Raw genomic sequence first — 15373 nt, forward strand, 5'->3', positions numbered from 1 at the left:
ACAGAGGATTCCCATGAAAACAGTTATGAAGGTAACTCCAGTGCAACGTGGAAAATTCGAGGTGCATATTCGTGTTTTACGTCTGTTTCTCCTTCCCTTGCCTTTATGATGTAGAGATCCTAGTTCAGCTGTGGAAGTGAAAATCAAATATCTCAGCTCCAGCATCAAGGAAATTTCTGAAAGTGAAGCTCCTGGTTTTGTTCTGGGATGTGTGTGACATTGTGGTTGAACTGCATCTGCATTATAATACACTACCATTTTATACAGAGTAATGAGGCATATATGAGAACAGGGGAGGACTTTTCAATTTCAGGACAGGTTTGCAAGGTGTCACTTAAAGAACCAGAATATGTTTTTACAGTCTGGTAACTCTCCATCTGAAGTCATAACCTTGCATATAATTCTGTATTTGATTTTGGAGGTGGTTATGTTACAATAGATTTTTGTGATCTGTCTAGTTACATACTTAACATTTACCACATGGCATCTGGGGCTTTAGGTAGAATATAGAAGGAATACATTAATATTTTTTTCAGGTTAGCACCTTGAATGATTTCAGTGGAAGTTTTGCATGAGACTAAAAATAAATCCCACAGAATGTTTTTAAAGGTTAGTGAAATATTACTTTGCGTAAGAATTGAAGGCTTTTATTTAAAATAAGCTGAGACCCTCTAAAGGACAATATTTATGCTCAAATTTAAGCATATGTTTGAATTAACTTTACTTATTCATTTAAATAGAGTGTGTTGTGCTTTCCAAATGAGGGCCTTGAAGTAAACGAGTAAAGCTTCTCTTTCTACCTGACTGGGCATAGTAGGAAAGTATAAAGCAAAAGAAACTGTGGATGGGAGGAGGAAAAATATATATGAAGTATTTTTATAATTTTTTAGGTTTTTAATAGTGCTTGAATTTCAATTATGAAGTTTAAAAGCTGAAGGTATGTGATAAACAACAGGAAAAACACTTTAAAATAAAGTCTAAGTAGCAGCGGCAATTGGAAACATAAAAATAACTTCATTCTAGTGTTAGCACTGTATGAACTATATAGTTTAGCAGCAATGCTAATGGTGTTTCAGCTTCAAAGCTGCAGCATTACTAGTGATTTAGAGGTTTCTGCTTAGAATACAAACCCAGACATTTTTCTCCTGTATTGTTCATTTTGTTGCCCCCATTTTCACATTCACCACTCTAAATGGAAACATTGTTTTTATTGGTTTGGTTTCGCAACTGTGCTGTGATAATAAATCATTTGAATTGGAAGTATGCATTCAATTTGACTGGAAATTATTTCAATATTTCTGGCAGTGATCAGGTAACAGTTGTTTGACTACTGCCTAATAGAGAGTTTCAAAAATCAGCCAAGCCAGATCTTCCTTAAGTAACATTTACACATAAACAACAGGTAGGTTTGTGTTCCTAGAGCGTATTGTTATGTAAATACAACTTTTTGACAGTAAACAGTTTCTCAACCTTGCCTCAGCCTTGAAGATAATGGGAAAGCAGATTTCATTTGGTTTTCCCATTAAATGTACAGAGATGTCAATGTAAGCTTACATTGACATCTCAGATCTGAATGGTTTTGCCCTTTTTGTTTTCAATCTGTTTTGACCTGGCTTTGTTTGCTTGGGTTTTTTTTGTTCAATTTCCCTGCTCCACTGAACCCCTTTCTTCAAGTAATAACAGAAGAGAACAGGGTTTAAGATACCAGATTGATTTGGGGGCTTTTATATTTACACAAGGTATCAAGAGGTATGGATCTGGTCATGTAAGCTCAATCACAAAGCTCTCATATAGTTTAGCAGTAGGCATTTGCTTTTCCTACATTCATCCTGACATTGGTGCCTATATGCCAATGAGCAGAAGAGCATCACTGAGTCACTCAGTAATCAAGGTCTGGGAGAAGATGAACAAACTATAAGCATGAGGAGAAGATGAGCAGTTCTGTGAGCTCCTCTCCATTAGCCCTGTGCTTAGACACTTAATGAATAGACTCTAGCTGCATTATTGACATTTATTCAGCTAGTTAGTCAGATGATCTTTGACATTTTATCTTAGGTCGGCATTATATCTGAAGCTTTAAAATTTACACTATTCTGCCCTTTTCATTTCTCAGAGGCAATAGGTGTCCCAGATCATAGCATTAATTTAAGCAAACTAACAAACCCCCAAAATAAAGAAGTAAGCTGAAAGTCTGGAATTGGAGTGCATTAGGATTAAGCATATTCCATTAGATGCTTTATTTTTTGTCTTTGTGATGTACTCAACCCTATTTGTCAGGACAACACTCATGCTGGAAGACAAAAGACTGGTTGGGAAGCAAGAATATTATTATTATTAATACAATCAAACAAATGAGTGGAAAGTTAAAATGTTAGAAACATATCCCTTTCTAATACTAGAAGATGCTTCTGTAGTAGGCATGTTTGCTTTGAATTGTTTTTTATATGTCTAAATACTCCAAAGGGGTGGGGGGTGGGGAGGGGGAGGGTGGGGGAAGATAGGTGTCTGGCTACAGATCTTAAAATTCCTGCTAAAAAGGCAAATGTCCAGTATCTTTGAAGTCTGTTATAGAGCTTGTTAGGTTGCTTTAGTTGCTGAGGATAGATTTTTTTTTAAATAGTTTCCTCATTAAAGGCTCATTTAGTGAACAATTTTATTGCTGTACCCCTGAGAGTCATGAATTTGTACTGCATTTAATATGTGACTTTAGTTTCTTAATGAGTGCCTCCAAATGACGACTCAGATATGAACTTTTGTTAGTAGTTTGGCTGAAAAGAGACTAAAAGAAGAGATAGAATCAAGCAGGAGAGCTAGCTAGTTATACTATTGGCTAGAGATGGAAAATGAGACCAGAGGTGGTGTTAACTTTATAGTTTCCATAGCAGATGTGAAAACCAGTGTTGTCTCCTGGAGATGGAGAATCCTATAAACAGCCGAATAAGACTGTTTCTCCCATGCCAGCTAACTATGAACTAACGAGTTTTGAGTTAGTGATTGACTAATCTCATTAGAGGTGTTTGCTCCTTTTTTCCAGGATTTCTGAAATCGCCTTGGAAGTTGCTGAAGGCGGCACTGTGTCTGGGATGACTCCTCAGGCTTACTTGATAGAGAAATGTGACTGCCCTTTAGGTTATTCTGGTTTGTCTTGTGAGGTACAGTACTAACTTAACTCCCACTAAAATTTTTGTACCTTCTCTGGTATGTTCATTGGTAAAGTGTGAAAAGTAATTAGAGTGTGAATTCATTTAACTGGCAACAACTCTCCCTTAATTACTTACTTTCTCCCTCAGGTGTTTCTCTCACAAGCAATTTAAGCACTTTTGGTTTTTTTGCTGTAGGCAATATGCCACTGAAACCATGACGGTGACTCAAATCCTTAGTATACAGGGAAGTGAGCTTTATTGGAACAACATCTCTGAGGCTGAATTGTGTGACTGACAGATCAAGACTCATACCTTAAGCCTTTTTGAACACATGCGGGTATAATACTATTGAAATAGTAAATATCTAACTCATTGAACGCTGGGAGAAAATGTTCAACTCAGTGAGCTAGAACCTCCTTATACATGCATCATATTTTTTTTTTTACTTATGTAAATATTTTCATGCTGAAGATCGCATATTTCAAAAATACCCAAGTTTTACAGAGAATCAGCTGACTTGCGTTTTTGTAAAATGGATTTTATGATAGGTACCAGAGAGAGTGTTTAAGATGTTCTGCATTGTCTGCAGAATAGAAGTTAATATTTTTGATTGTCTATTTCTTGATGATGAGACTGCCAGTCTTTCTGTGTGTAAAACAGCATGTTTTGACTTTTAAGCAACACTAGCAATTCTAAATGCATTGATTGCAATTGCTGGGTGGAGGTAGGAGGAACACCATCAGTATTCTGTAAATGCCTCAGACATTCTGACTAAGTGGGATGCTGTAAAGGTTTTCCCAAACTAGCAGTTGGAGAAAAATTGGAGTAAGTAACTGAATATATGATAATGTAATTAGAACTTTATTTTAATTCACACCCACCAAGGTCTGCAATAAATGAGTCAATTGCAGCCTTCATACTTCATGCTTAATTGTGTGATCTTCACATGCTCTTAACTGAGTTTATTTTTAGTGTGCTCAGTGAAGGTTATGGTGTGTTCTGTGAAGGTTTATTTAATTGTAGCAGGGAATAAAGCATCTGATACACTGGCATTTTTTAAACAAATGCTAACGGAGTATATATATCTGTTCCATGCTTTATCCATATAATTGCATTTTGAAGACTATGTGCACAGCAGTTTTTACTAGAAGTGACATTTATATCCTCCCTCTTTTTTTTCTTTTTTTTTCCTTTTTTTCTTTTTTTTTTTTTTAATCCAGTAGTATGCTGAAAAAAGCATTGGTAAGAGTTTTCCTAATGGCTACTTCTGAAAAACTTCCAAACTAGTAATTAAAACATAGTCTACTTTATCTTTTATCTATGTCTCATTTAATCTCAGAAATACTTTGATTAAGATAGGTGGAAAGACTGTTAATGGCATCAGAAAAAAAAACAAAACAAAACGAAACAAAAAACAGATATTAGTTTTGTTTGAGGATGTACCATATATTTCTACCTTGATTCTAAAGTCACTCAGAACTTGTAAAGCTGTGTTTTGTACCGTGTTTGGACAAGAACTCCTGTGGGGATGGAGGGAATCAAAAACCCAGGAAATTGTAGTAAGAAACAGAATTACTTTCATTTGAGATTATGTATCTAAATTAGAATTCTTCACAAACCATGAAAAGCAGATAGTCTGTTTCTATGCTTCAGGGAACTTAAAGTAGTCCAATTCAAAATAAAAAAGGGAAAGCAGAAATAAGTTAGATTACTTTATTTGTGATTCTAAAGAAAATAATTTTGTTTATGCTTTTTCCATAACTTAGACTCCTGAAGGTTTTGGCACTGATTATATAACTGTCAGAGTGGTGGTCTATGAATAAATCTAACATGTCAGCTAGTGCTTCTCTGAAGAATCATACTTTTGGTCACAAAAAATTACTTCAGGTTCTCTTTTGTTTTATTTTGCATCAATTTTACTGCTGTGTGGAAAGTGTACTATTCCCATTCTTTTCAAAAAAGCAGAAATTTTGGTAAACAGTAGGAAATTACCTCATTAGACAGCCTTCACAGGCTGCTGGCACCACTAGATGGTGGGATTTATACATGGGACAAATGAGTTCCTGTAGCTGCTTACTCCTTCCTAATGGTCTTAGCTGTCAAAATGTTCCTGTTTGTGTTTTTATGCAGCCATAGCTATATGCTTTCTGAGAGCTATGAAGTGAATTGCATAGAATTCCATAATAATCCAGAAATAAAGATCAAGTGTTTGGTTTTGGATGTGTCAACTTTGCTAGTAATTTTGGGCTGTTCTCAGAATTTTGTTGCCAAGCTGCGGTAGATGAGACAGTGATTGATAAACTTGGTTTGGGGCTAAGTCTCAAGACATGGAAAATCTTTTGCATTTTGAATTCTGTCCTTTTATTGTCTTTAAATTATATAGCTATAAATAATGCAGCCATGCAGCCACATTCTTGTTTATTATCACTTGGCTTTTGCTTGTTATCCATCAGGTAGTCTGTAGGCAGATAGTAGCTTGTCGAACCTGAAAAACTTGGCAAGTATGAAGGAAACAGAATCATCATGCTTGCTCTCCACAGTTCATGAAAAAAAAATTTTGAAAACAAACCTTTTTCTGAAGAATTGAAAGGAATGATGCTTGATGCACAGTGAGAACAGAAAGGTGTTCTGCATCTCAATGAAAGATCTCTCAAGCTGTAATATAACAGCCTGGTGCCAGTGGAGCGCTCCTGGGATTTTTCAGCCTTGTGTCCAATTAGGGCTGGCTCTTGTTATCTGTAAAGTACTGTATATTGTTTGTAACACAGCTGGAAACCTGTCAGATTCTTTTCACAACTTGTTAAAATTGGTGATTGGAAAGATGAGCCTGCAATGCTCCCCATCCACAGTCCACTCTGTAATGATCTGGTTTTTTCTACATCTTTTTTTGTTGCAGTCATGCTCTCCAGGATTTTACAGGCATCCATCTCCACCTGTGGGATGGACATCTGCTCAGTCCTTAGGCACCTGTGTTGTGTGTCAGTGTCATGACCACAGTACTATATGTGACTCTGAAACATCAATTTGCCAGGTATTACACTTCTGTACTTAAGCACCAGGCTAATCTTAATGTAAAATTCTTAAATTGTGTAAAATATCAGAGGACTATATTTTAATCCAATTTTACTTAAATACCTTAAGTGTCAAACTTCAGGGGGGTTCATAAAAGCAAACAGTTGAAGTTTTCCATTCTGACTTTCTGGATTTTGGATTATGCAGTGCCTTTTTCCTACTGAATTAATATTTGTGTCAAAAGAAAAACTATACATCTGCAAACCGAAGGAGCAATGTACCATGTGATTTACAATAAACACAATGCTGTTCTTATAGGCAGTAATACATGTCACCTGTACAGTAAGACTAAATTTCAAATATTTCTCTTTCTCCAATGGCTGGAACAAAGGAGGGAAGAAAGGATGAATGGGATAAGAAAATCTGTAGGATACATCTGGTTAGCTACAGACCTCTATTCTTTCTTCTTTTAAGCCAACATATTACTCAGCAGGCATTTGATAGATGCTTAGAGCAAGGATTCCCACTGAGAATCATATCAGGAAGAGAGAAATTATGTATTGAAGTATGTTTGAATCCCTGAGGCTGGGAACAAAATTTTGTCTGCTTTCTTGTAATTATCAAATACAGCTTTTGTTCTGTCTCCTTCCTCTGCAGAATTGTCAGCACAATACTGCTGGTCACCACTGTGAGAGATGTGCACCAGGATTTTATGGCATTGTCCAAGGGTCTCCGGATGACTGTCAGCCTTGTGCTTGTCCCCTATCCATTTCTAGTAACAAGTAAGTAAGAAAACTCATGGTGCAGAATTAGCTTTCCAGCAAGACAGAGCTTTGTTCTGGGCTCACTGTGTCCTTTTTCAAATGGCTACAGGAAAATTGCATCATGGAAGCTATACTAAAATTTTCTTACCTTCTTTTGCTAATTGATCTTCCTTTAAAAGTGGGAAATTGCTCCCTCACTAATTTGTGATGAATAAATTAATAAGTGCTTGAAAATGCAATACTCAAGATAATGAATGTGTGTTATAAAGGTATTCTCATAAATGAAGCTAAAGTAGAATTCAAGTACAATATAGCCACAAGGGAGCTACAGAAACTCTTGCCTTCATATATTATGTTGGTATAAATGTGTTACAGTGCCTTTCTCACTCCACTATGGAATTTATTGATTCCTTATTTAATGTTACATGAGTTTTAGGCAATTTGTGAAAGATAGAATAATTTAAAAGCAATATAGTTATTGCAGCATAAATTTTATTGGTTGCTTTATGCTAATGAGCCTTTCCATGATGCCTCTGCATGTGTTCCCAGCAGATGATATTTTAGCACTTGAGATTTGTTTGTTGTTTTGTTGAGAAGCTCTTAATGATATTTGGCATCAGACTGTAATACAGCTCTAAAAAGGTTTGTGTTTCATGATTGTTCTTTTGAAAGGCTGGAAGCATTCTGTAAAACCATTTTTCTGTGCTTTTTCTGGCCTTTAGGATGCTTTAGTGAGTATTTCAGTAGTATAGCTGAGAGTTTGGGGGGGTTATTTCTTCTTCGTTTTATCATTTTGGATTGGTCTCGAGTTAATTTTGAAGGAGGGAAATCCTTTCTCAAACATTACTAGCTAAAGACATCATGATCATTCATCCACAGCAAGGTTTTTTTAAGAATTTTTCAAAATCTCAGGTATTAAAGAAATATACTTCATCTTGAAAAATTATAAAGCAGTTTGAGCTGCAAATTTTTCTGAGTTGTACCCATTTCATGAGTGTTTTCTGTTACAACTTAACTATGTGTTTTATCTATTAATATCAAAAAAGACACGCAAGTTGCAAAGAACAAGATCAACCGATCTGTAAAACAGAACTGCTTGTGTTTTATATAGCTTAACTCAGTTGTCTTTAAATGTCATGGAAGAGATTTTTATTTCTGTTAGCTGCAGCCATCAACAACTTTGGTAGCTGTATAGTAAATGCAGGGACAGACAACTGTATATCCCACCCAAGCTAAAATTGAAGGAAAACACCACTGGAGAGAGGGCAGGGAAAGAGATATTTTAAATGTGTGTCTAAGCATGTCTGTGCATCTCCACTTTCCAGTGCTGATAGAGAATGCCTGAACAGTTGGCTTATACTACATGCCTAACTTGTAGATAGAGTGGGATAAATCCATTCCATAAAGTTACAGTATTAGGTGAAAAATAACAGCATACCTTGTATTTGTGTCTTCTGCAGGTCAATTAAAGCTCTTCAAGATACTGTTAAGAAATGTAGTCCATCTGCAGCTATTCTATGGTAGTCAAATAATTGTAATCTACATGAAATGCAGATAGCTAATGAGCTCTCATTAGCTTACTATGTCATGACTGACATGATAGTATTTGTGAATGGTATAGTGCAATTATTTTTATTTATGAAATTATATAAAAACTCCACTAAAATTTTAAATACTGTGTTTATACTCTTGTGCAATCAGTAACCAGCTTCAAACATGATAAGCTGGGGGGAAAAAGAAAAATAACAAAAAGAATGAATTTTTCCTAGTGTGGATCTATTTTTATTGAGTTGAAAATGTGTTGGATAATGAGTTTGTAAGTAATCAATCAAATTGTTTACTTTTTTTGCAAAGGTGTAATTTTATATACTTATTCAAGCAGTATTGATTTAATGCATTATAAGCAGGTTAGAGCAGGATGCTGACTGTACTGTACCAAAAAAGAGTTCTGGGCTCACCACTAGCCAGCTCTGTGTTTTTCTGGTTTAAATTCCACAAAGACTTGAAAGACTTTCACAGTTTTGCACTATCTTAATTTTTAGTTCTGTTTCTTTTCCCCTACCTACCCTTTTTATTTGACTGCCTGTGCAGGCACTTAATACGCTAATAATACCAACAAAATGCCGCTTTGCACAGTCCCTATAGGTGCACTCTACAGTCACTAGTAAAGTGCCTTAATAAAGATAATCTGGTGTCTTCTATTATTAGAATAAGACCTCTCCCTGATCATGAAAGAGATAGCTTTTACTTTTTTTTCTTTGTAGACTAGTCTTTTCTCCTCAATACCTCCTTGAGAAGATCATCTGATGCTGCCTTTTTGGAAGATTCCACTGAGCTCTCATTTTGGTTCTTTTTTCCCTCTTTATGTCTTAAGTAACTCTTAAGTAGATGTTTCCCAGGTTATCGCATTGCATTCAAACTAAAATTAAATCAGACTGGAAAGGCTGGATGTTTGTTAGCTCAGTTTCTGAATCTGTGGTTTCATATCCTTCCCAGTGCTTCCTTTTCTTGATCACAGTGAGTGACCGTTCAACTGCACAAGCCTCCAGCATGGGTATTGCTGATTCCATCCCCTCTGATACAGCCCTCAGAGCATTTGTCCAAATCGTGCAAGTATGATACTAGCAAGGCATTATCAAGATTCTTAACAGAAAAGAGGGATCTCCTACAGGTTTTTATAAGCAAATAAGAAAATGCTGCCATTTACATTGAGTGGAGCTTACCTTGGACACTTCGGCACAGCTGACTAAAGTGAAATGATTCAATAGAGTGGAAAAAATTATTTACTTGGTTTTATTTTAGTTTCAGCCCTACTTGTGTTGCTGAAGGACCTAGTGATTACCGGTGTACTGCATGCCCACCTGGATACGAAGGCCAGTACTGTCAAAGGTAGGATGAATGGAAAAGAGGAAAGAGGGGCAATAAAATGTAGAAAAGGCATGAAGGAGACCGATTTTTTTTGATACTGCAAGCATGCATTTATCAGTGTTTAGATACATGCTTGGGTTTTTTCCTCTTTATATGTTTTTAAAACTCAGCCAACATTGACAATTTTTATGTACACTGACTGTAAAGTGATAATCAGTATTATTTATATCACCAACACTGTCCTAGTCTTACTTTTTGATTTGTGAGGGGGTTTTTTCCTCCGGGCCTCAGAAGTTAAATGGAGAAATAGAAAATTTATCTAAAATTAAATGCCATACTAATAGTGTATCTTGATGTCTCTCATGCCCTTTTTTTCTAGCGACTGTTGTGTCCTCATCGGCACTGACTGTGAAAAGCAGTTACAGATAAACATATTAATGCTGAATTGCAAATTAATAACCTAAACAGCAGTTGTTTGTTGTCCCATCCCTAGCAACGTTGAGGGATTAAGATGATTGAAATTGGCAAGTGTCTACTAGGAAATTTCACTTCACTTCTAATACAAGTGGCTAGGTCTGTAGGCCAAACATTGATAATGGAGAATTTATTTTTGTGGTGTAATAGAAGTCTAGCTGAAAACTGTTAAGGATGTGGAATCACTTTTGCATACCTCCTCCATCCAGACTGTTCCATGTCCTAGTTAGAATTTATCATCAGTTTGTTGGACAGTTTGCAATATTTCTCCCTGAAATCATGAAGCACCAGAGATTTTTTCCAATGGTTCATGAATCTCCATATAAATTTTGTTTACAATATTGCCAAGTATTCATTATGATACACTGCATCTCAGTTGGCCAAATCCTGTTTTGTGTTTTCAATGCCTAGATGTTCTTCTGGCTACACGGGAAACCCACAAATTCCAGGAGGCTCCTGCCAGGAGTGTGAGTGTGATCCATATGGTTCCCTGCCTGTCCCCTGTGACCCTGTCACTGGACAGTGCACTTGCAAGCCTGGATTCACAGGGTGGAAGTGTGCTGGCTGTGAACATCGGCATGCTCGTGATGGCATGAAATGCATTTGTACGTATACTAATGTAATTTTGGATAATATTTACTTGTGTTTGCCATATTTCAGAAATTCAAACCTGCTTGTGTAACAGTGAGTTGTGTGGGTGTGTTTGAAAATAATTGCCAGGTTTCTTACTACTCTGGCATCTGGTCCATTTTTCTCACAGGCCTTGAGATGTTGGGAAAACTCTCAATACTTTTTAGTATGCTCACTGAAAAATGACAACGAAACTTTGAAGGATTTCTTTTTGGCTTTTTTAAGACTGTAATTTTGTTAAAAGTTGTGTCTAAGGTTTGGCCTAGTTTTTTTTACCAACCTTGGACTGCCCTCCTCCCAAAGCCTTCCCAGCAAGGGAAAAAATCGGCAAAGAAAAAGAACTCAAAAGAAACTGAACTGACTTAAAAAGAAATTATATTTTCCAACATCTACAACCATGTATGCAATTTGTATACACTATGTAGAGCCCTACCCTAGGGGAAAAGGGAAAAGGGTAAAAGGACTGATTACCGAGAAATAAGGAGAGACAAAACCAAACCAAAACAAACGAAACAGACAAATACAATTAAAAACTGTGAGAAAGGAGGAGATCAGGCAATGATACACTCTCGCCACATCCGGAGCTAGGAAAACCAACAGAAACAAGGGACCATCCAGGCTCCTCCTGCTCCCCCGAGCTTGCCTGAAGAAGGAAGGCTACCACTCCTTCCTATCTCCCCTCCTCCTACTCTTACGTGGAAAACATGTGTGGAATACTTATGTAATGTCCACTTCCTTAGTTACTTCTGGTTACTGAGGAAGCCATGGATCAAACCCATCACAGGTTGTCACTGCTGTTGTGACAATATTTGCTCTAAGTGATTCTCCTAAATGCTTACCCAGCAATCACAATGCTCTATGCCATGAGTCACACACAAAGTTTTTACCCAGATTTACTTTATCGTGTTGGTTCAACAGCCACCCATTGGAATTTAAAAAATGTAAGGAATGACAATACAATATGTCCAGGAGAAAAGAACTATTGTTTAAAATAGAAAATTCATAGCCTAAAACACAAATTTATATTCTACTGTACTAATATCTTTGTTCTACTCTCAATTTTGGTGCATACCAAGTGTCTTAACTTGTATTATTGTTTGGATTTTTTTTCCATGGAATTGGAAAGTGTTTGTTTTGAGTCTACAATATCCCATGATGTTGTATGTTTATATCTTATACACAAAACCAGGTACAAAAACGGTTCTAGAACACTTGGTCAGCCCTGACGGAATTAAGACATTTTTCTGTCCTCTATCTCTCCCAGCTTTTGAAGGACTAACTTCGTGATTTTTTTCCCCCTTCAATGTCATGATTGTTCATTTTAAAGTCAAATACAGGTAGAGTTCCAGTAAGTCCACAATATATAATATTTATTAATCTGTGCATATTTGATAAGGCACAATGAACTGATTTAAATGTTTTCTTTTTAACTGGAACGTTTCCATGGAGGAGGAGGTGTCTATGTGAGTGACACAAGGCAAGGAAATGCCATCTGGTGTTTTTTTTTATTTTGCTTCTTGAAAGAATTCATTCAGTTTGTACATCAATACCTAGAGGCGTACAGTTTTCTAATACTAAAATCAAGCAGTGAAGCAAAAACAAATTGCAAATATTTTAAAAGCAAGTTGGAAAAATAAAATAAAAGAAGTGCTAAAAATGTCTGAAAGCATCATATCAGTCAAGAATGAAATGCATGCCTTCTTTGAGTGGCTAAAGAGGAAGGCATTGGTTATGTAGGGTCAAGGATTGCACTACAGAACATTTTTTCACTCAAGTTAATGGTTGTGATCGGCTCTCTGGCAGTCATCAACTTAGCAGAGCTAAGCTTCTAAGTGTGACTATTGAGTTCAGTGCTTTTGCATTAGTCCTGAATCCTAGGTAGAGATTATAGATTACCGGGAATACAGACATAAATGCTTCTATTTCTATATTATTGACAATAATCTAGAAATGGCATTGATTCATCAATTAAAAGTTTAGTGCACTTAAGGGAAATATCCTTCTAATGTCCTGCAGTATGACGTAGGGTTAGGAGTTAATTCTGGACTTAGTATCTTAAACTATTTAAACTACAGAAAAATGAATGCAAGTAGAGTAAGTAGTTGCTTTGCTGAAGTAACTATAGTTTGGGTTCCATTTTGTGGCCTGCACACCAGGGAGAATTCAAGAATTGTAAGTGCGAGTTAAGTCCATATGTATTACAGCTACAAAATTTTAAAATAAGGACCATTGGCACCTAAATGAAAATTACTTTGTTTTTCAATATCCTGAATAGCTCTTTCATTATTTCCAGCATTTGCCAATGTTTCCAATCTCAGGCATGACTTAGTGGTTTTATTTACTGGTCTTTTACGTTATCAGTATTCTGAGAAGTCTTTTGGATATCCAGGATGACAGTGTTTCATTGTCTAAAACAGGCTAAATGCAAATTACCATTTATAATGGTTTTCCAATTTGTTAATCAGACTACTTCATTGTGTAGATAATAAGGTTAAAAATCCTTGCTGTGAATGGGAAAAGCTGTTTGCAGGCAAATCAAATTTTCCACCTTTTTGCTTTGAAAAATGGGATTCGCTGTAATCTCTGATTTAGTTCCAACATACTCCTATGCAGGAGTTTAAATGTGTCTATGCTATCTGTAGTGACATTTTTACTTTAACTATGTAGTCAGTTTTCACCATAAAACCTGGTAGAAATGAGGAATGAAATGGGAAGATTTCTTTAGTCATGAAGATAGGAACCACCTATAGGAAAAGATGGGAAGTGCTTTAAATCTCCCCTATCACAAGAACTAGGCTGCTACTATTGATACCATTTCAATAACATCCATGTCTTAAATTGCAAAAACTGTAATTAAATATTTCATTAGACATTTTATGCCTATTTTCTCCTATTATATGATTTTCCCTTTTTTTAAAGGTTCCTTGACCCCCATATTACTCCAAACCTGCTTTTGCTAATGCAATGCAATACCCTGACATGGCAAAAAACACACCTAATCAATAACCTGTGTAGCCTGTGGTGAGTAGAGGGGCTGTGGCAGAAAAAGGGAGTGTAGCAAGCATAGACATGGTGGGAATTTACCCATGATTAGCACTACCTAGAATGTCAGAGTGCAGCTGTTGATAGGGATTCATTACTGCAGCCCCTAATGTGCTTTAGTAGTCATTGTGCTGTCAAAGAACCATTAGACTCTTTGTTTGGGGAACCCCTCAGCTTTCCTTCCTTACCCTCAGAACATTGAGCTGTTCCAATCTAAATTTAATGCAGCTGAGAATTTGGTCCTGTATACAATGTATTTTTACTTTCATATGTTGACCAATTGCAAAATGTTCAGGAAATTCCCTTCTGACTAACTTTAGTTGTAATGAAACTGTAATAGTAATAATAATAGTGCTCCTAATGTCCAGAAAATGAATGCCAGAATCATGTTTGCCTTCTATATTTAAAATGAGCTGTATACATGTCTCTAGTTTTGCTCTTTTGTGTTTCCATTTCAACTAGTGCAATTGCATTGTACCTGTCAGAATTTTGAAGAACGCCTGGTTAGGTGGTAAAGTGGTGTAACTTAAAGAAAATATGTGTAAACACAGTCACTCACATGAACTGCTTGAAAAGGCAGTTAAATGCCACCCTGATACCTGATCCTGTCAGCTCTTGGAAGCTAAGCAGGGTCAGCCCTGGTCAGTGCTTGGATGGGAGACCTCCTGGGAATACCGGGGGCTGTAGGTTCTGGTCCCAAGGACTTCACTGTCACTGTCCAAGCTCGCTCGGCCATGGCAGATGAATCTTAGGAGTTAAAGGGTGGGACCAGTTCTGCATATGCTGTGCCTCACCTAAAAAATCCACTGCACAGGCTGGAAGGGCACAGCCACATGGGGAGAGCCCTTCCCAAATCTTCGTTTGTGAAGCCCAGCCATACATACATACATGCTTGAAAAGGTGTAGTTGTAAGTAATATAAGACGTAATGTGATTAAGCTGTCCATTGTTAATATGTTATATTTCATATTTGGGAAAGTGAAATTTGATTTTAAATTTTTTTGTGAATTCTGCAAAAGGTCACCATGCAGTATGACCTGAAAACCAAGTATTGCATATTTAAATCAAATTAGAGAGGTATTTTAGCCAAAATACTGTAATTCATTGTTCTTTAAATATAACATTTATATTTTAGCATAGCCCTTATCACAAATATTCTAAAGATTTTTAAGTGAAGATTTGAAGTGAAAAGACAGAAAAGAAAAATATATATTCACTAAAGTGATCTATTTCTGATATAGCTGTTTTACTGAGTTCTTACTGTTTTTTATCATAAAGTGTCATTTTTCAACTGCTTACTGCATGTCACTTTTCAGTGCTGTGTTATAATAGTTATATTTTAGAAAGCTAGAGGTGAAATAGAAAGAGAATAGATTTTTCAAAAGCCACTGTACAAAGGGGAAGAATTTGCTTACTGCTGAATAACAATGGTAAGATAATT

At 36.3% G+C, this 15373-nt stretch overlaps 1 protein-coding gene across 1 annotated transcript in view; it reads left to right on the forward strand.

Moving 5' to 3' along the window:
• LAMA2 (laminin subunit alpha 2) overlaps positions 1-15373 on the forward strand; it is a 369190-nt gene that overhangs the window by 257140 nt on the left and 96677 nt on the right. Inside the window, exons 28-32 of the mRNA XM_071549053.1 lie at positions 3035-3152; positions 6040-6174; positions 6813-6937; positions 9722-9808; positions 10673-10866. Coding sequence (XP_071405154.1) covers positions 3035-3152; positions 6040-6174; positions 6813-6937; positions 9722-9808; positions 10673-10866 — 659 coding nt within the window. The remainder of the gene's footprint in view (positions 1-3034; positions 3153-6039; positions 6175-6812; positions 6938-9721; positions 9809-10672; positions 10867-15373) is intronic.

Source organism: Pithys albifrons, chromosome 2 (assembly GCF_047495875.1).
Source record: "Pithys albifrons albifrons isolate INPA30051 chromosome 2, PitAlb_v1, whole genome shotgun sequence".
Lineage (NCBI taxonomy): Eukaryota > Metazoa > Chordata > Aves > Passeriformes > Thamnophilidae > Pithys > Pithys albifrons.